The sequence below is a fragment of the Strix aluco genome, chromosome 9 (assembly GCF_031877795.1).
Source record: "Strix aluco isolate bStrAlu1 chromosome 9, bStrAlu1.hap1, whole genome shotgun sequence".
NCBI lineage: Eukaryota > Metazoa > Chordata > Aves > Strigiformes > Strigidae > Strix > Strix aluco.
Window position 1 is genome coordinate 11,885,438 of NC_133939.1, and position 21,806 is coordinate 11,907,243.

General features: G+C 40.0%; 1 protein-coding gene across 1 annotated transcript in view; it reads right to left on the reverse strand.

Moving 5' to 3' along the window:
• CUL3 (cullin 3) overlaps positions 1–19,606 on the reverse strand; it is a 59,510-nt gene extending 39,904 nt beyond the window's left edge. The window contains exon 1 of the mRNA XM_074833702.1: positions 19,103–19,606. Coding sequence (XP_074689803.1) covers positions 19,103–19,168 — 66 coding nt within the window. The 5' untranslated portion in view covers positions 19,169–19,606. The remainder of the gene's footprint in view (positions 1–19,102) is intronic.
• Between the last annotated feature and the right edge of the window lie 2,200 nt (positions 19,607–21,806).

Genomic DNA, 21,806 nt, shown 5'->3' on the forward strand with positions numbered 1-21,806 from the left:
AAACTTGATCAAAAGAAAAATATATTTATGAAACTAGCAGGGATTTCAAGACAGTTATGAAAATCAGAATTTTGAAAAGGTTAATGCTTTTCTTCTTCAGAGCTGCAAATCCACATAACCCAACTCCAGAACGTGTGCAGGTGGAAAGGCAGGTAATCCTAGACATGAGCGTCTTCCCTACTCTTCCTCCAGTGTTAACAACCGAGCTACTTGGTACCTCATAAATAGTACTGCAACACTGATCTGTTTAACCAGACCCCAAATCAACTTGTACAATGAAAGAGAATGTCTGACACAGAGTTAGCAAACTTAGTCATCTGCTTGAGATAACTAGGTATTCTTTGTTTACAGTAATGTACTAATGGACAAAGAATTATGTGCCTACAATTTAAATACTTATAGGTGTTGTTGAAAAACCTCACAAAGGTCCAAAATTAACATCTGCAGTGAATATATTTCCATTGCACAAATACGGTTAAATAACTTGTTACAGGATATGCATCAAGCACTAAGCAGAATATGCATCCACTTGATCTGTTATTCTGACACTATATACTTCTGTAAATACACCAAATAAAAACTACATAAAGAAAAATTCAAAGAGAGAAACTCTTAGGAGAAATAGTCTCAATATAACAGCAAACCAACTTTTGTACTCTACCACCTAGTGCTTAGTGTGAATCAGTTTACAATTGTACTTTACCAACGCAAAGGTGCTTCAAAATATGATGCTTTATAGATAAAGCAGTATCTGGCAAGGCAAAAAAGTATAGCAACAAAATAACAGATGTCAGTATTGCTTGAAGTTTGTGATTTAGCCAACTTCCACTACTCAACTGAAAGAGCTCGACTTTTTAATTGAACCAAACTTAAAATGCAGTGTTTAAAGTTAAGTTTGGTTTAGTTTATACAAAAAGGAACTGAACTGGCATTTTAGATCTAAAGAAAAAGGCTAAAGAGGAAAAAAGCCACTATTCCCAGAATTACCACGGAGAAAGAAAATATCCCCGAGTCTGCCAATACTGTCAAAGCAGCCTTAAAAATAAGATCTGAAAGTAGTCAAAGAACAAAGAATAATGGTATGACATGAGAGGAAAATCATGACCAGCCATGGTCTACCTCTCCCTTCCCTTCCAGTCAAAAACCACTAAGTGAACAGAGGAAAGACATGGAAGACTAGGTTTGCCTGCATTTGTAATCAAACACAATGATTAGCAGAACTTTTTTTTCATCAAAAGTACATTTTTGCATGCAATTTCAAAATATCAAGTTTTCTAGGCATGAAAGTACAGCTCATAATAGGGATAAGCCAATCACTGCCTTGGGAGGGAACAGGCTGCTGAACAAGATCAAAACAAGACATGCACACTTCCATCCTCCTTGTCTTTTGGAGTTTTGGCTAAATACAAATATTTTCATGATAAAAAAATCCTATCCTACTTTTTCCATTTGTCTGATACCAGATCCACTAGCCTACTGATCTGTATGTACTTAAGCAATACATCATTGTATATCTAAAATAAAAAAATCACCAACACATTGAAAAATTCTTAACTCTCTATCTTGCAAAACCAAAACCTCAAAAGTAACAGAAAAATGGTGAAACATTGCCCCCCTCCCCTTTTGCTTATTCTGCTATGTATAATATTGAAAGGTCAGTTATTTTCGTTTTAATTTGCATTTGCTATGTCAGTGCCTCTTCAGGGAAATTATTTTATAAAGCCTTCCCAAACAAGCAATTTTACAAGTACTGATAATGAAGGCAACCTTTTAGAATTGCAGAAAGCAATCCAAGTAAAAGCTTCTCAGTTTTTCTTTCAAAAAAACAAGGGTTTGTTTTCAAACAAGGCAAAAACTCAGACCACACTTCCCAATGCCATTTTCTCCCCTTGCTAATCAAAAAAATCTCCCAGCCAACGTGGCAGCCTTTTTATCTCAACCGCAATTTAATCACTCACTGTATTTTTTAAAAAAAGTATGATTTTTATAAAACAGGCAAATCACCAGCCGCTAGTTTGAAGAGATATTACAGCATTACTGTTTCTGGGTTGGTCAGCTGGTAAACATTTCTGTATGTTGCAGATAAGTGGTACATCTAATAATTCAGATCTGTTCAAGAAAAAGCTAAAAGTGAACTGTTTAATTCTTCTTATTTTAATCTAAATGCTATAAAAATGAAGGAATGATTGTAGCATTATTTGCTCCAACCTCAATGAATACAAACATCAGCACAGAGCTTTCTGCCACTAAACAACTGACAAATCACTAACTGCTCTGGAAGCACAAGAAAGATCCATAAAAGGTAATTTTATCCTATGGAGATGTGTACTCCTTAAATATATAGAAATATCTGAAATAGTATTATAAACTTATCTTACTACCTTTTAAGATTAAGCATGAAAGACTGCTTCTCAGTGCAGCTTCCTATTCTGCTACTGACTTGCTTTAGATTACTATCTGTGGGGTTTTGTGGGAACAGGTTTGCTAGAGTTCTAGGATATGAAATTAGAAGAGCACTGTCTCCCAAAAGAGACCTAGCATAGCTAGCTTATTTGCAGCAGTGTTTCCTAACAAAGCAAAGACTCCTAATACTTTAAATAACTCCACTCTATCAGACAGTAAGTCAATGCAGTAAAGCTTTAGCAAAAATTTATTATTTCCTCTCCGCTGCTTAAAAGGTCTTCCTGTATCATTATCCTCAAAGTTATATAAGAATCACAATGACTAAATCTACACTTGGATTATTTAACTCACAGGTTCATCTCTTTTCACCTCCCTTAAGTCAGGCTTGTATGCAGATTTAAAAAAAAAAACCCAAACAACTAAGCAACAAAGAAATTTGTGATGCTACTAGAACATTTTGGCATCTTTTAGAATTCTGTACAAAGGCATCTCTAATGCTATTAGAGAATTGTGATCCTAACGCCCCAGTCTGAGCCAACAGTGAAGATTTATGCAACTCTCTAGATCCCTATCAACAACAAAGCCTGTAAGTGATCCACTTGCACAAATATGAATATAGGATCAGAGTCCAAATGTTTTTCCATGCTCATTCCCAGATTTCTTCTAATGGTTGTACTATTTTAAAAGCAAACTCCACAGTGGTAATACAGTTGCCTTGCTTGTGCCTTCTATTCTTGAAGATTTAGATTACTGCTTCTGCTGGTGCTTTGAAAAAAAACCCAAACACCCAGGCTGAGAAAAGCTTTCAAAAGCAAAACCTCACTAATTTCAGCAGTGTTTACACTCAGGTAGTAAGATGCCAGTGTCCAAAGAGAGGAATTACTTTTCTTGGGGAACGGGAGAGAGAGCAAGTCTGTTACTGGCAGGAGAGATAGCTGTTTATAAGAAGCCGCTAGTTGGAAAACTTCCACGAACCACTGCCCAAATGCTAATAATTCAAAGATGCAACTTGAACACAAACATCTGAACTCAAAGTGTAGCAGAAGTACATCTTGAGGAAATTAGACTAAAATATCAGTGTACATGAAAGTGCAATTGTTTTACAAAAAAAAAAAAGCTCTGCAAAGGACTCAAAAGGTCCTTTATTCCACAGTACTGCCACAGTGCAGGATCAGATACATGCAAGCCCTTTCTTTAATAATGCTTGTCTATCCTATTAAAATCACCAAGACTGAATAAACTACCACTGCCATCAATCTATTGCCATTATCACCTGAAGAGCACAACACCAGCAAGTAAAGATAGTAACAGTCCTGAATATAGTTCTCAGTGTCTCCCTCCTAGAAGCCAAGACTACAGCCACCACCTCTTTTCAGTAACTTTATCAGCATTCCCTAAATCAAAAGGGGCAAACAGCTAAACTCCAGTAGTTTTCGTATTAACATGTAACTTCATACAAAATATTAAAATCTCCCTTCTAGTCACATAGTTCAAAGGGAAGTGTAACATCCTGTCCCAGGGGAGGAAGAACCCCATGCATTAATACATGCTGGGGCCAACTGGCTGGAAAGCAGCTTGGCAGAAAAGAACCCGGGGCTCTTGGTGGACATCAAGTTGACAACAAGCCAATGGGCTGTTGAGGCAAAGAAGGTCAATGGTATCCCAGGCCATGTTTGGAGGGGTGTTGGCAGCAGGTCAAGGGCTCTACTCAGCACTGGTGAGACACATGTGGAGTACTGTGTCCACCTCTGGGCTCTCCAGTACAAGAGAGACATGGATATACTGGAGAGAGTCCAGTGAAGGGCCACAAAGATAACTGACTGAAGCATCTATCATGATGAAAGGCTACAAGAGACAGGTCTGTTTAGCTTAGAGAAGCCTTGCAGGGATCAAATCAATGTATATAAATACACCTAAAGGGAGGGGTACAGAAGAGGGAGCCGGGCTCTCTTCAGTGGTGCCCAGTGACAGGACCAGTGGCAATGGGCACAAACGGAAACACAGGAGATTTCCTCTGAACATCAGAAAAACTTCTTTTACCATGAGGGTGATCAGGCACTGGCACAGGTTGCCCAGAGGTTCTGTAGTCTCCACCCTTGGAGATGTTCAAAAGCTGTCTGGATACAGTCCTGATCAACTGGTTCTAGGTGATCCCACTTGAGCTGGGGGCTTGGACAAGATGACCTCCAGAGGTGCCTTCCAACCTCAACCATTCTGTGATTTGGTGATACGTATTACAGCTGTGCACTGAGGAAGGCAGAAAACCAGGACTCCTGTAGTAAGTGTGACCTATTAAAACCGCCACCACCAGCCTTCCAACTGAAACGCATCGCAGGATAAGAAAGGTGAGCAACAAAATCCTTGTGGTCACCAGTGGAAGCAGGTATTTGTTCCCTAGCTTATACCAACTACAGTCAAAGAACAACACTAAAACTCCCAGATTCACACAGAACATCAAACAGACCTGACCTACTGCTGCAAGTCCAGATTACTTTGCCTAGGAATAAATACTTTGGAGTGTAATTTCCATTCTATACAATTTAGTTTACATCACTGTTTCCTTTGAATGCAACTTCATTTCATATTCTTGTCAGTTGGTCATTTTGCCCTCAATACTACAGAAGCTGCTCCTCTTACATAAGCATGCTTGAAGTGCTGTGAATTGTAATGAAAGATGGCTACAGGAGTAAACTGTTAAGACCTGGCTGAATTCTTGATGGCTTACATACACCAGCTTACTTTTACTTGAAGTAGCTACTTAGTCTTCTTAAATGATAGGTGGTTAAGAAGGAAGTGAGGAAGAGGTAATACGTGTCCTACAGAATCTCGGTAGGAGTATCCACAGAGGTTTACCAACTAGGAGGCACATAACCTAGTACTCACAAGACTAGTGACTAGAGACAGTTTCTCAGCCTTCTTGCAGAAGGAGTCTCTAGACAAGTTCTATTAAGTTCTCAAAGATCTCAGACCAAACAGGTCATTGTTAATTCTCAGAAATTTAAACAGACTGTAAACACACTTGCAGGACATTTTTACTTTAAAAAAGTCGTAAACATTACTACTCAATTTTTCTACAGACTAGCCACAGAGTGTTTATCACGATTCTATACACTACCAGGTGAAACAGATCAATTTGGAAATAATTACTGCAGAGCAGTGTTTCTCAAAACTTCCAAAAACACAACCATCACCTGCCTCATTCCTTTCCATGATGTCCTTTAGGTCTAATACCCCAAAGCACTGGAATGAGAACCAATTGAAATTACAGAATGCAAGTGTTTATGCTCTTTGCCTCGAAGCAAGTGAGTGGATACTGACAATTAAAGTTAGTTAGCAGCTCTGGGAGTAAACATTTGCATCTAGTAATTGCAGTCTGTTCTCACTCCCCCATTTCCTATCCCTCAGCAGAAAAAATGAGCAGGAGCTGACTGCTGCCATCTGAAACTGCCACCACAGGAGTCCTGACCCACAGTCCAAGAGGCAAGGGAGGCTGTCAAAACTAACAGTCTTCACTTCCATTTCAAGACAGGGCATTCATCAAGATGGTATTAAATAGTCAGTTACACAACAACTCGGCATCTTTAGCCTGGATCCTTCATTCTGAATGAAGCTTGGCTGAGGTTATCCAGAAAGGGCAAGAGCAGCACATTTCCTGCCTCAGAACCTAATCACTACTTGAATTTTTACAAACCCTTCCGATATTGTTCATTTAAAAGACAAGAATTTACAATGACAGAGATATACTGTCTAGTGTTTGCTCCAAGAATATCTCTGAAAAATGACATACTAACATAGGGAACTACATATTCTTCAACTACAGAGCAGATAAAATGCACTCCTATTAATGACAAATGAAAAGCTGAATATCCACACTTCTCTGAATTTTGAAGTTCTCACAACTGTGCAGCGAGAAGCATATCTGGAAGAGGATACCCTAGCTACACCTCACTGCCTAAGAAACATCAGTATGTCAAGAAGCAAACAACTCCATAACACAGACTCAAAAATAAAAACAACTTATCTCTGAACAACCAAAACCACTAGGCACAAAATTCCTCAAGTATTATCTGAATAAGTTGACTGTTACACACCAGAAAACATGACTGGAAGCTAAGAGAAGGAGCATGAAGAAAGGGACGCCCTAACTTACTGCTGTTCTCCTGCATCTGGGCTACTACTCCACTTTGGCCATCTGCTGAAAGAGCCACAGGGAAGTCATAGCAATGTGCTACCAGAACTGGTCCTAATAACTAGGCTTTTGCTCTTAGGCGACCTATAACAACAACTGGAGATGATGATCCAGTTTTATCCACATCTTCCAGGAGCGTCAGGAAATGCCTACTACACTATTATACTCCCTCAGAGGGTGTGTGTGGTGGTGGGGAATCTATGCCTATAGTTTCCCTATGGCTTCTGCCAGGGATCATTTACAACATTAAATATTGATACCATTTTTAATATCTGTGTTTTGTTCTTCACTCATCCCTTGACATTCAAGCCTTATCCTTGTTTGGGTGAGCAATCTCTATGCAAAACTTCTCCAGATTCCTCCCGCAAGGAATATTCATGGCCTGGACCATGCTCCATTCCAGGCTCAGAAGATGAGCTGAGTAATCAGTGCTAAGAGTAATCCCGTAAAGGCCAAGAGAAAAATCAACTCTAGTTTGACCCCAAAAAAGGCTCAAGCCTCTGTAGAAAAGGCAGGCTCCATGACAATACTCCATCAGTAGTAGAAATGCAGGAAAGGTAATACTCACCTCTCCTTCCCAGCTCTGTCAGGCTTTACTCAGCAGAAGCAAGCAGAACACATAATTAAGTCAAAAAAGGGAATCCTCTTTGTCAGCTGAAGCACCCAAGGGCTGCAGGATTTTAGGCAAAACCCCTTCCTTCTCTACTTTGCCTAAATGGGTTCTGCAGCAATGAAAAGCTATTCTGCCAGCATGGAGTGGAAGAGGTAAGTAGATTAAAAAGTGATTGTTCCTTGAAAGATGGAGTCATACCTCCTGCGTAGTGATTGACAGATTTGGTCTACCTCCAAGGCATTGTCCCACAGCACTGCTGCTCTCATCACAAAACAAGTGCTGCTTTGGGGTGGGGGCTTGAAGAGGAAGGGGTTTGGTTGGTTGGGTTTGATAAGCTCTACAGCAAACTGTAATATCCTTCAAGAACTTCCTTTTCTAGTAAACTTAAAGCCCAGGAAAAAAGATTTGTTCCTCCTCTCAAAAGGTAACATTTGTCTGCATTATAGGTAGACCTGACAGGAGCTTCACCACACAATAGCAATTTAACAGCCTATATGAAAAGTTTAAAACAAGTCTTTAATGGAAAATGTCATACTGCAGCAACAGTTTTGACATGTTTAAGAGACTGAACAAATTTAAAGAAAGATATGAAACTCATTTCTCTTTCATATTTTAGGAACTGATTCAAACGAATGAGACTAATCCCGAACTGCCAACATACCTCACTTACTCTAGATTTCAACTTTTATTAATACAATTTCTTAATTTCTCCCAAATGTCTCTCCTCAACTTCAGTCTTGTAAATCTGTGGAACATAATATCCTGGAGGAAAGGGGAAAAAATTAGAAAAACAACTCTTCCCAAACACCTGTTTCATCTAAACTGTGACTATGAACTATGTATATTTGAGCAGTCATGAGTTACTGAATAAACACAAGGCAGAAGATCTAAAACTTTTTGTTTAATTTCTTTCACAAATGCAAAAACAATGAAGACAACCTGGAGAGGCAGACAACTAAATATAAACTGAAACACAAAATTACCGAGTGCTGAGTCTGTGAACATGGACATCTTTCCATTTACAGACCTTTGCACACTTTCCCAACACTAACTCGTACTAAGTGTTTGTAACTACTAATAAGCAACATATACACAAAGACTAAGGTCAACAGTCTTTCATGAAATGGTTTCACAGCATATCCCAACTGTAGATGACAACATATTTAGTCAGCAGTAAATAGCAGAAGTGTAGTATGTAACACCACCTCTTTAATTCAAAACAAGATCCATGTGTATTCACTATTCTCTAACACCCTTGAGACTCGAACTTATCAATTCTTTCAATTTTTCTATTAGAGATGCAGACTCTTGCATGACATGTTAATAATTAAGTCCGTGGACAAGACTTATGTTTTTCCTCTCCTGAAGGTCCATTAAGGGTGGTCCACAAACTACATTATGCTGTCTAAAAAAAAAAATCAACTTATGGGTTCAATTTGCAATTTATGATGCTCAACTTACAAAATGCACCTTCAAGCAGTCACTCTCATTAATACATATAAAACCAGAATATTACTTGTCTGAGTGGGTCAATGAAAAATGAATGATAGCTCACCAGCCTCATTTTTCATTCACTTATTGGTATATATGGGTTCACACAGACCAGTCTTTAAGGTTCTGTATAAAAACTGTATCAGGAAGTTAAGTTAACAACATAGGATAATCAAAGTCAGTAAACACTGTATCTGTGATCACTTATACAAAGTTTACCTCTGTCTCTTATACACTCATATGTCTTATTATTTATTTTCCACAAGACCCAAACCTCTTGAAATACACACATGCTTTAGTCCTCCAGAAGGGCTGGATACTGGGGATAAACAAAGAAAACAGACCAAAATTAACTCCTTTTCAACATAAACTTTCAAAGATGCTACTAATTACACTAGGGACTTTATTCTAGAATTACATGCTTTGCCCAAAGAGGATAGCAGAATAGTATTTAATTAAAAATACAGAAATTCAAGTTTTTAAATTACTTTTTTTTTTTTCCCCAGCATCTGCAGACAAATATAAATGACTTTTTAAATACCAAATACTCTCTAAATGAGTAAATCTCCCCTTGTCATGGTGCAAGCTTCTGCTCACCTGTCATCATGTTATGAAACTTGTTTTTAAAAAAGCTGTATTTAAAAGGTAACAATTAACTGGTTTTGTTCAAGCTTCTAGAAGAACTGAACTGGCAAGAGGCTAAATATAGGAAGTTCTAGTTCAAAAGATAGTTGTCACTGCTACAGAATGGAAGTGCTTATACAACCAAAATAGTGACATTGCCTGTATTATTAACCAAGGTTCTTTTAAAAACATTCAATGACATTTCTACAGTGCTCATTACTATAGTGCCTGAAAATGGAGGAGGGTTATAAAACACCTATAATGAAGCTACTTATTTCCTAAGAACACTTCAATCTAACAATAGTAAAGAAGAATGGTCTGTACCTCTGAAACTTCTCTTACTAATTTGGAAACTGTTACAGCTGAAGTCTAGATCTAAGTTTACACTTCAGAAAGTCTGACCTTTCATGTTTAACTTTGCAAGGTAACAGAAGCATTTTCAGATACAAAATAAGTTTTTAGCTTATTTCAGTAGTTGTATTGATTACTTAAGGTGCAAATGGGGAAAAAAAAAAGAGTGTATTGGGTCAGGATTGCTTAACTCAAATCCATTCTGAATGAAACAGAGGAATACATACAAAGATTTGACACCAAAAATCTATCTACTTCATCTCTCCTGCCTGAAAGAATAAAAATTATTATCAATATTTTGAAGACTAATGAGAAGTTCAGAGTTCTCTTGACTGACTTTAGAAGTAGCAATCCTAACACAACTTTACTCAAATTAAATCATGGAAAAAAAATTCTGTAAGGCTTGTGTAACAGCAGGAAATATGTTCCTGAAAGAAATACAATAGCTTTAAGGTTTCTATCCTAAACAAAGTTTGTGTTAAAAGAAAATATTTGAACCTAATTAGAACAGTAGAAATGGAATGAAGAAGAGCTGAATTTCTGGGAGTGGAACCATTCCTCTCAGCTGTCAGCAGGACCCTGGAGGTTTAGAAGGCATGGGGAGAGACAGGTAGTTCTACACTTCAAGAGCTCAGCTGTGTGTCCATAGCTGTCAAACAGCCTCTTGTCAAAGGCGAAATGACAGTGGAAACAGTGATACAAAATTTTATAATTTAATAATTTATTATATTATGTAATTTATAAACTACTGGGCATACCCTTCCCCATTTACAGATGAGGGCCAGATCCTAAAAAGTTCATTCAGGTCATTGAGCATTCCACTGCAATAAAATCTTAGAACAGACAAGGACACGCTTTCAAAATATGAGCACTATGTGACTATGAGCAAACCACCACAAAGTAAATTTGGCTGCAGAATTGCTCAAAGCAACTTACTTGGCCATGTGCAGGCTCTTACACTGCAGTAGAAGGAAGGTAGCTCATTCCTCTTCCATGGAAATTACTTTCAATTTACTAAAGACTTAAGAGCAGTAAGTTGTTTGTTTGCCTATAACCTAACCAGATTTACTAGCAAGGATTAAAAATTGCTGCAACTTTCAAATTTCAATAGGATTTAGGTCCCTGACTCTCTTCATCTCCTTTTAAAACCCGAGTGTGGGACTGCAACATTCCAGATAATGTGCAGTTGGTTGTCTTAAACTGCCATAACAGATGATGGATGGGTCACTGTCCGCAGAAGCAGCACTATTACACCCCAGCCTACTACTCACATCACTCCTAACTCTAAATCACAGAAATATTTATTTTTTTCTAACCTCAGTCAAAACAGTTTAAAACTTTGATTCAGTATGTGATTGTACTTTTATTTGCTTCAAGACCATCATCCCAACACTACAAAGTAGAAATAAATAGCATTAGTTCCGTAAGAGACAAATTAATGAGGTTTTTTGGCAAATCTTTTCTATTGATGACTTGCATAATATCAACATTATAATGACTTTAAAGAATGACAGAGATGCTGCGTGCCTCAACCCCAGTTAAGAACTGCCAGGGGAAAGAGCAACGCTGCTCTGCACATCCATACTTTCTGTGGAAGGCACCAGAGTCTCCTCAGGGGTATCATCTCTCCATTAGTTCATTAACTTCCCAGCCTTGATGACCTGGATTCAGAAAGCTTCTCTGAACCACAAATGGCCCATTCCTTGCCCACTCAACTTCAATGCAAATCCCCCAGGAGTTATTTCTGGGTTTTTTCAATTAACCTACAAGTAGTTCAATATTATACAATTGTTCAAAAATCAACACTATTTAAAGAAATCTGTGAAATACACATCAATTTATACAGACTGTAGACACATTTCCTGAAGCCATTTCAAAACAATGAAGACAATGAACAATCTGGGAGGGATGAAGGAAGAAAAGGGGCGGGGGGGGCAGAAGGACCTTTAGAGGCTTTGGGGGCTTCTCCATAATGATAACAGCCTAACAATTCAAAAACTTGTATAGTAAAGAAAAGATAAAATTTTATGGTAGGCAGAGGCCACAGAGGATAATTTTTTTCCTCAGCTTACTTCAGGGACGGAAAGGAAGATACACTTAATAAATCACTTATACATTTACAGATAATCAATACCACTGCATGCTGACAATAACCTTTCCCGGGGGATTTTTGCACCATATAGCGCGTATGCCATAGTCGGATGCACAAAGCAGCAGTGCCTGGAAGAGCAAGACTAATACCAAAACGAGTGCAACAAAAACCAAAAATCCAGAGCTACACATGGAAACTAGATCCACATATGTAATATCAAAAAATAGGTCCACTCAGACACTACCAACACTTTAAAAACAAAAGTAGTGTGCAAGTAAAAAGAAAGTATTTATTTCAATAAAGGTTCTTCACATACAAATGTAAGAAACAGACACACACAGCCTGTACGTGTAGCGTAAGAAATGAATGTTATGAATTTTTGATGATATAAGCTAATCCAATTTTATATCACATAATTTAAATTGTTATTGTCTTCAATTGTTTATTCTCATTAGTATTAAACAAAAAATTGGCATTTCCACAAATGCACCTCATCCATAACCATAAACAAATAAAGCAAGTTATCTCTGTACATTTTGCATACTATTATACCTTATTTAAACTACAAGCAAGACAGTTTCAGCCCTCAAACACTAATTTTATGCACAACTAATTAAAGAATTTAGGCAACGCCACAGCAAGCACCATCCAAATGTAAATGTTTATTACAGTTTTGTCCTCCTTGCTGTACTTAGGTAATAAATTCACTTTTTTCCTTCCCTAAAATGCATATGTTAAAAATGTTGATATGGAAGTTCTTCTGTTAAGTCATCTTAACGGTATTTACTCCTGCTGATAGGCCAGTACTTGCACCTTCACAAAAGAACCCTTAGTGATCTAAAAATTCTAGTGGCTTTAACTGAACTTCAGAAAAATAAAATAATCATATGATAAAAAGGATGCTTGGCCATGCTATAGTCAGTACTTTCCTACTACTTGTTTCCACAAAAAACTGCCTCAGAATGCGAAACACGAGCTCACTTCTCGAGAGTTGATCTTCCGCATGTATAACTACTGGAAACCAAAGATAACATCCAGTGATCATATGCACAAGGTCAAGAACCTATTTTGGACTGTAACAGAATCACGGTGCATTTTATGAATGGACTCAACCAAACTATTTTAAGAAAATCTGTCCCAGTCTATCACAAAACGTTTTCACTACATGCAGAGAGATTATCAGATGCTGCAGATGAGTCATGGTGATGACAATTTAAAAGCACCTGCACTAAGACTACCTGTCCTACAGATCAAAGCCAAAGACTTCAGAGTACCTATTTGAAATTATGAGAAGTGTTGCCACTTGTGCCATGTACACCTGCCCAGAAGAGATTAAAAGAAGAAACATTTTGAAAAACTAGTAATTTTTCTAGAAAAAACCCTTGTTTTTATGTTACTTACTATTATTATAACTCTTTATGTAGAATACCAGAAACTCTTGATCAGTTTTATAGCAACTCTCATAAATCCCTTTTACCTACCGCTACCACTGGAAAACAGTAATTCCTGTATAGTAGTGCATTATTAAACAACACAAGAATGAGGGGGTGGAGAAACCTACCAAACCACTTGAAAAAACTCAGATTGAATTAGCTAGTATAAAAATCTTAACAGAATGCTAGTGGTGTTACTTTACACTCTTGCACAAAAAGCAAGCAAATTTCAAATACGGGCAAGATACATAAAAAGCAGTACTCTTTCCAACGCCATGCAGAGGCACTTCCTCAAAACTCATACCAACTGGAATGATGATTGCTCAGCACTTAAGACCCAACTAACAAGGAAAAACAAGAAAATTTGCAACTGAAACCTGAACATCTACAGAACTCAGAAATTCTAATGAGATTAGACCACAACTAAAAAAGACTCTGTACAGGGTGTTAAAAAAACACCCCAAACAAAAAAAACCACCTACAACTGCTCAAAGTCTACCTTGGAATTAGTGTTATCATCTCTTAAAATTCTAAGGGCATTCAGTCTGCTCATAGCATTTCATTAAAAAAAATAATCTGTGATAACTGAAAGGACTTCATAAGATTTACTGTCCAGTAAACAGCAAGTATTTCTGTACATTTCTGTAATTTACACCAAAACAACACCTTTTTCCTTTGAATAAGATAAAGTGGTTTAGTTTTTTGGTCTGTTTTATTTCTAGGTTTTAAACCTGCTAAAATTTTAATTGTGAACATTAAATTATTACTACTGTATATGTTATATGGGTTAATAGCTAAGATGCTCTTATAAACATGTTTGAGAATATAAAGTAATCAGGATTCACAAAGCCAGCTGTGTAAAACATTAAGTTAACTAGGTGGCCTTGCAACACTCCGTGGGTTTACATTATTTTAATCAGAGCTGAAAAAGCCTGCAGTAAACCATCCTCATCCCATCCTCCATACCTCTCCATTCACTCACCAAGACAGCACACATGCTCTAAGGGTTATAGACCAAAGCAGAAATATATGTACTGCTTACATAATCTGAACACTTAAAAATTTAACCGCAGTACAATGTGTTTTCTATGGTCTATCTGTTGCAAGATGTTAAAGTAAAACACAAAATTCACATCAACTTTTTGAATTGATGGATCCGCACACTTCAGGTTGAAGCATAAATTTTAACAAACCTCATCTCAACTTGCATCACCAATTCCCCGAGATTCGAAACAAACCACAGAAGCAGTCAGCATTCCCTTAGAAAAAAAAAAAAAAAGCGCCTTCTGCCTACACAAAGCCTAAAACAAGTGGTTGCTAGCTCTGAGAAAGGAGCAGTGGCAATGAAAATATGAGTCTTAATACTTTCTCATGGAAGAGTTGAAGCCATTCACTTTTCAGTTTACAGAACTTTCTTTGAGGAAGGCATAACATCAACTGATAAATGGGGTTGAAAGAAACAAAAGTCTGTCTGCCTTTTTGCACAAGACCTGATGAAATGAGAATTTTCTTGGGCACACGTATTTCAAATAAAATGGATCAGTGAATTTTTTATATATACACATATATACACACACACACACACTCTTGAAAGACTCCTATTTCAAGTGCATGTGTAGAATCTCTCTAAATGCTCTCCAGAATTGATAATGTAACCATGTAATACTGATCCACCAGCATAGTTCTGAGATCTGGCAAAACACTATTTTGCTCTAGAGAGGAAAGATAGCTCTGCAGGAAATGAAAATTATTAAAACCACTCAACACCCCCCCACACCCCGCCCCCAACTATAAAGATCAAACCCAATAACCTACATTGGGTCATGCTGGTTTTCAGAAAGATGTGTCCAATCAATTTTATGGTGACAACTGACATATTGCACTGGGAGTTCTTGCAAAACAGTTAATTCAACATAGCTGAACATTACTTGTATAAATTTTGAAAATGAATTCACAGAATGCTTTCTGAATTCTCACATACTGTTCATTTCTGTAAGAAATGTGCATTTTTTACTTTGTACAACTTCTCCACCAAAACACATTTAGGGCTACTATTTTCCACTACCTAAACAGTCACCGCACAACAGCTCAAATACACTTGCCGGAAACATAATTTATACGTGCTAGATCTCCGTTATAGACATCATATTTCTCCAAAAGTTTTAAGTGAAAATCTAGCATTCTTTGGCACCACTTTTCACAGATTAACTAAATCATCTTAAAATTAGATTTGCTGCAAGCCTGTTTGAGAGCTTTTAAAGTATTCCTTTAGCCAGCAGCAATGGGCTTACTGAGAGTTGAGCAATGAGAGCCAATTTGAGACCCTGAGAGTACTGTAAACCAGGGAAGGGTAGAAGACAACCCTCAACACTTCTCCAAAACAGGTGCAATTAATCCATGTTTTGTAGGAGTAGCAAACCTGCATTTTCATATAATGCACATACTGTGTGTTCAGCAAAAATACTACTGCACTCCTCCAAATTAAAAAAAAAATTAAAAATAGAATATTTACAAACTATACCCAACTTACATCACTGACAATTACTTGACATTCCACAAATGGTGTTCTTTTTAGTGTCCAACCACAACATATTCCTATTTCTTGCAGCGTGTATGAATTTGAAACAAGAAAGTTTAAAGATTGCTTAAGAAAAAAGAACCTACACTCACCCAAAAGCCCGTTCACAACTTTTCATCTCTCACTTTACTCCAAATGCTATTTGCATACACCTTATACAAATACAGAACAGCTGCAGAACATCATGAAGGTGTTAAAAGTACCATAAGTGGCTATTGAAAGTGCAGTGGAAGACTTAGGGTGGTACATAAGGTTACCTAACTGCATAAGCTTAACCTCATCAGTTTGCTCTACTGAATATACAATAAACTGCCATAAAAAATTACTTCTGTTATTCTTTCTAGGTTTAAAAAAACCCACCCAAGTCTGAAGTCTCAATAAAGAATGCATCCTCATCTGGACTACTTCTGATGCAAAGATTATTACTGTCTAAATCAAGCCCAACAAGAGAACATGAGAAACTTCTTTTTAGTAAGTTACTTCTTAAATTAGCAAAAGAAATGCATTTTTTTCTTCTGTGAACAGAAAAATTGGTTAAATGTATAGAAAACTGTTTTCCTCAACTACTTTTGATTACTCTGCAAACCCACTTCAGCAAAACAGTACCCCATGTACTCAAAGTCATTGCCCTTGAGGTAAGAAAAACCACATCAGAGCACATACCAGGAGCTAGCAAATATTAACGGACACTTGGGATGACAGATAATCTGCCATCAATAATTCCAAAACATTAAGATCTCCAGGTAAAACATGGGTGGTTTTAAAATGTTTTGGTCAATTTCTGCTTAATTTCTAGTAAATTAGAACAAGAAAATGTTGGAGTAGTACTATTTTGCAAATTACTATTTTTACTTTCCTTTAGCTACCATAAAATACAACAATAAGAGAAATATAATGAAAAAGAGAAAACACCAAAGAGACAGAATCTGCATGGAGGGAGTTACCATAATATTGCTATGTTCCAGGAACCTTACCTCTCCAATTTGGCTACTTCTAATTTAACATAATAGTAAATAGCTACTTCCATGCAAGAAGCGAACTAATCTAAACCATGTAGACCTGCTGAGGAAAGATGATCAATAAGAAAACAAATTGAAGCAGCCTACAAAGTCACCTCTGGAAGCACTCTTGATTCAGAGCTAAAGAACAGAACCACCAAATTTGAGATAAAAGAGTGAAGATCAGTAGCTGAAGTACAAATAGTACACTTTCTAAATATAGACTCTATCCCACACACAAATGCAATCTCATTGACATGAATAATCCCACTGCAGTCACCGGCACTATTTGCAGGACCAAAGCTACACAACCACTTAGGCCTCTGCAAAATTCACGTTAAGATTTTTACATGAACTATGGCTACTGCATTCTGCAATTACGAAAGAGAAACCCCTCCAAATCTCTCAACCAAGTACATGCTTCTTTTCTATAAACACTTTATCAACAGGACTGTCAACAAAATCTCTTAGAAAATCTATTGAAGGGAACACCTGAAAAATTTCTGTCAACAGATGTCACCAAACATTTAAGATCTGTAGGCCTTGATGCCTATTTACTTACTGAATTAAGGAGATTTTAAAAAAACCTTTTCATCTAGACATTCTTTAAGCAACTGAAAAGAAAGACAATGCAAACAAAAACAGTTTCAGACTAAAGGAACCTGATTACAATGTGTAACTTTATGTAAGGGCAGGGCTCTGTACGAGCATTCTTCACCCCCCAACTAACTTCATATGTTTATTTACAGAAATGGTGAAAAAAGTAAAACACAAACTAAAGTTTATCCCATTGTTAAGTCTGCCTTTGTTGGCTGACCCACATCTACATATTCACGGTTGGAATATATCAATCTGTTTATCAGATTAAAAGACTGCTATATTTTTGGTGTAGTTTGTTATAAAACATACATATTGGTTTTGTTATGGTTTATTTTTGTACGGGTTTTCCTACTACTTGTTAGTAAAGCCCTGGCCACGTTGCAGTAAGTTTTTTTTCTTTATTTCTATAATCCAACAAGTCCTAACAAAATTGACATTCTTGAAAAAGGCTGTTAAAAGAAATAAATGCAATTTTGAGGTCAAAAACCTTTCATCAGATAAAATTCGTAATTTCATAGCCCATTTTCTTCTTTTGACTTTTACCACTAAATGCAACTGTCAGTGATTTAGAGGAAGGAGTAAGGGGAAAACAGTATATATCAGATTGCTATGATTAAGCCAGCTGTTGAGAATATAAAGAATTCTCCGATTTCATCAGTGAGAGTTTTGATCAAGCAAATATATTGATAGATTCTTTGCCAGTGAAATAAGATAAACAGGTATGTCCAGTTTCTCTATAAAGGCAAGGCACATTAGTTCTACACTACTGCCTGCTGGGATCAGACATAGCATCAAAAAGTTAACGCTAAACCTTAAAAGCCAGTGACTCAACTAAGTATCTTCTTTTTAACGTATGCAGCAATGAACACATACACACTTCCTGGCCATCCTCTGGTAGACTGAAGCTTTTCTATTTCTCTCATTCCTCAATGTCATTAATAGTACTGTAGTTGTTATTCTGTTGTAAGCTTTAATTGAACCAACTGTCAAAACACAGCAAGCTTTATGGCAGTATAAATTAATAATCTGGCTCATTCCCCTCTAACTCAAAGGGATGGCATGCTCATGGCTCTACCGAACATGCATGAAAGTTACCCATGTCTAGATGTTTATAGTAACCTCTTCTGAACACCTGGCATCGTGCCACCTAAATCTTATAATCATAGGACTTATAGCCTCTTTTACAGAGCAGAGAACGAAACAGATGCACCGAGAGGAAACTCTCCAGAAGACATAAATAAATACCCCCCCCTTCCGGGGTTAACTCATTTTGTTGATGTAGGCATATAACCTTCGACTCCTTCTCTGAGGCCTTTTCCTTGAAAACAAAGAAACCAGCCCCCTCCCCCGCCCCCCCAGTGCCGCGCGTGGATTTTCATAATTGATTTGTTTGACTGATGAGGGAGCCGATACTCGCGGGGACCAGTTCCTCCACCTCCCACTCGCCGTGCGGCAGGGAGCACTGCTCCCCCGAGATCCCGCTCCCGCCCCGCAACTCGCACGGGGGGGGCCCGAGGCCGCCGGCCGGCTGACAGCTCACCCCGCACCGCTCGCAGCCGCGGCCCCCTCCGAGCCCCGAGGTCGCCTCTGCCCGGGGCCGGCCCGGCTCGCCACCCCGCGGCCCCGGGCACACGGCGCGGCTGACAGGGCGGCGAGGCCGCGGGGCCCGCGGGCAGGCGGAGGCCGGGGCCTGGCGCGGCCGCTCAGGCCGGCCTAGGCCCGGTACTCACAGGGAAGGCTCGGATCCGCATCTTGGTGTCCTTCCGGCTGCCCGTCCCCTTGCTCAGGTTCGACATCTTCGGGCCCGGCGGCGGCGGCGCCTCCCGTCCGGAGGGACGCCGGGGGACGCGCGGCGGGGCGGCAGACCCCGGGAGCGGAGCCGGGGGCCGGGCGGGGGAGGCCGCTGGCGACCTTCACTCCGGGCTGCGGCCCCCGGGGCTGCGCGGAGGGCGAGAGGGCCGGGCCGAGCCGGGCCGAGGCGGGGGGGAGGGGGGGGGCGGGGAGGCAGCGGCGAGGGGCGAGGCGGCGGCACAGGCCCCTCGCTCCGGCAGCGGCGCTTCCTTCACCCTCCTCCTCCGCCGCGATGGCGGACAAACATCGCTCAGTGCGCAGGGCCGAGCGCGCCCCCCCTTCCCTTCCCTTCCTTTCCCTTCCTCTCCTCTCCTCTCCCTTCCCTTCCCACCGCCCAGCCAGCAGCCAGCGAGAGACAGATCCGGCCGCGGCGGCGGGCGGGGGCGGCGGCGGCGGCGGGAGGGCCGCGGGGCGGAGCGCCGCCTGCGGGGGGCGGGGGGGCCGCCATCGCCGCTCTCGCGAGGCTTCGGCCGCTCTCGCGAGACGGCCGGGCGGCCCGAGCTGTCACCGCCGCGGCGGGCAGAGGGCGGGGGCGGGGAAGGCGCGCGGGAGGAGAGGGCGCCGCTGATTGGCGGAGAGCGACGCGGCGGGGGGGCGGGGCGGGGCGGGGCGGGGCCGGGCCGCGGAGCTGCGTGTGGGTTCTCCTGGCGGAGGTTCCCGCCCCGCCGTACCCCCCGTGTTAGGCCGTGACCGGTGTTTCCTTGGCGCTCAGTGCAGGTGTCGGCACCCGGCAGGGAAGCGTGAGTGGGCCTCGCGGCACGGAGCGCAGCTGGAGCGCGCCTGCAGCCCCGGGGCCTGTGGGGAGGGGGCATCGCCCTCGCCCTGCCCCCAGACGGACAGCGCCTACCCCGCGTTTCGGCTGCCTGGCATGAACTTTACTATGCTCAGCTTAAGAAGGAAAGGCAGTTTGTTCCTTTTCCTATCCCTTGCCCTTTGAAGTCTCCCGGATGTCCATTCTGCCCCTCTGAATCATGTCACTGGTAGGCGTATCCCTCTGCGGAGGCTCAGAGTGGCATGATGCAAGGCAGGTTTATTTATGTTTTGTGTTTTTGTCACAAGCATGCCTGAGAAATGAGGGTGCCACCTGAGGCAACGCTTATATGAGCCCAGAGTTAAATATAGGTCATTCAGGAAAGGGCAGTAGCTGTACAAGGGAAGAAGGTTTTGAAAATGTCAGATTCTGTGAATTAGTAGCAGCGTAGTACGTAGTACCTGTGAAAGTTAGGCTGGTCAGCCAGAAAAAATCTAGGTCCCGGTCGCCAGGGGACTAACTGAAAAGTTAGTGGCTGAAATTGAAATCGGGGTCAAAACATACCTTGCTCAAGATCCCCCAAAGGAAGTACGTGGCATAGCCAGGAAGAGAATTTCTTTTAGGTGACTCTTAAACTGGACTCCGAATACCACTGCGTCTGGTGATGTACACGTTATGCGTCCGGCTCCACTTACCATTATCATTGCTGTTTTCCTACAGGTGCCTCTATTGCAGCACAGGCCCTCGGGGCACAGAAGTAACATACCTTCTCTGAACTAGTTTACGTCTGTAAGAGTAATTTCACCATTTTTGTCTCCTTGAGTTTGTTAGAACCATCTCCCATTGGGACTATGTGTGTTCATATACGACATATTTTTTAATCTCCTGATCAGAATTAAGTATGTACGCCTAGAGAAGATGTTATATAACAGCAACACAATAAACAATGATTGCAACATGAGTATGCAATACAAACCAGTCCTCAAAATTACAGTATAGTCAAAACACAGATGAAACATGAGATGAGAAGGGAAAGATTGCCATTTGTTAATAAGAATACGGCTTCCACATTGTTTCAATATAATTTCAATCTTATTTCTCCTCCTAAGTACTTCCTTTGCCAAATGAGGACAACCTCTTATGTTAATATGGTTTTTTTTCCATTCTGTGACAGTTAAGATCAAGTCATTTGAAAAGGTTTAATTTTAACTCTTGTAAAGACAGTTTGAAAAACTGAAGTAAAAAGTAAATTTGTACTGAAACACAGTTTTCATTTTGAAAATGTTACAAGAGTACTTTTCAACAAATTTAGTGCTGTTTTCAAAAACCAAATCTTTTCCCACAAACTGTTTTTGAGGAACCAGCATTTCTTCTTTCAAGAAAGAAGAAAAAGAACAACTTATACTGTATCCTTTACTGCACATTGCTCTAGATTGACTTCTCTAATTTCTGCTTTTGTGCTTCCTCTGATGCCGGCCTTATGCTGATGGCAGCCCTGGACCACCAGCCTCTTGCCTTCTCTTCATCTAAGCTGCTACTAAATGCACATTTTTATCTAAAAGTCAGAAAAGTGCTGACTCGCCCTTAGTCACTGTTCAGTCCAGCCCAGTATGCTCAACCAAGTGATCTCAGTTCTCATGTCAAGTAGCTTTATTTTACATTGTGAGCTTATAGCTATAACATACTAGCATAAGTATATTGCTAGTTCTTACTTTATTACTAAAAGCTAAATTTGCAGTCCGAGCCTTCTTTTTGTGCAGATTTATGACCCGGTAGGAATATCTGCTATGTAGAAATTCACCCATAGCTCTGTCCTGTGACTGTCCAAGGTG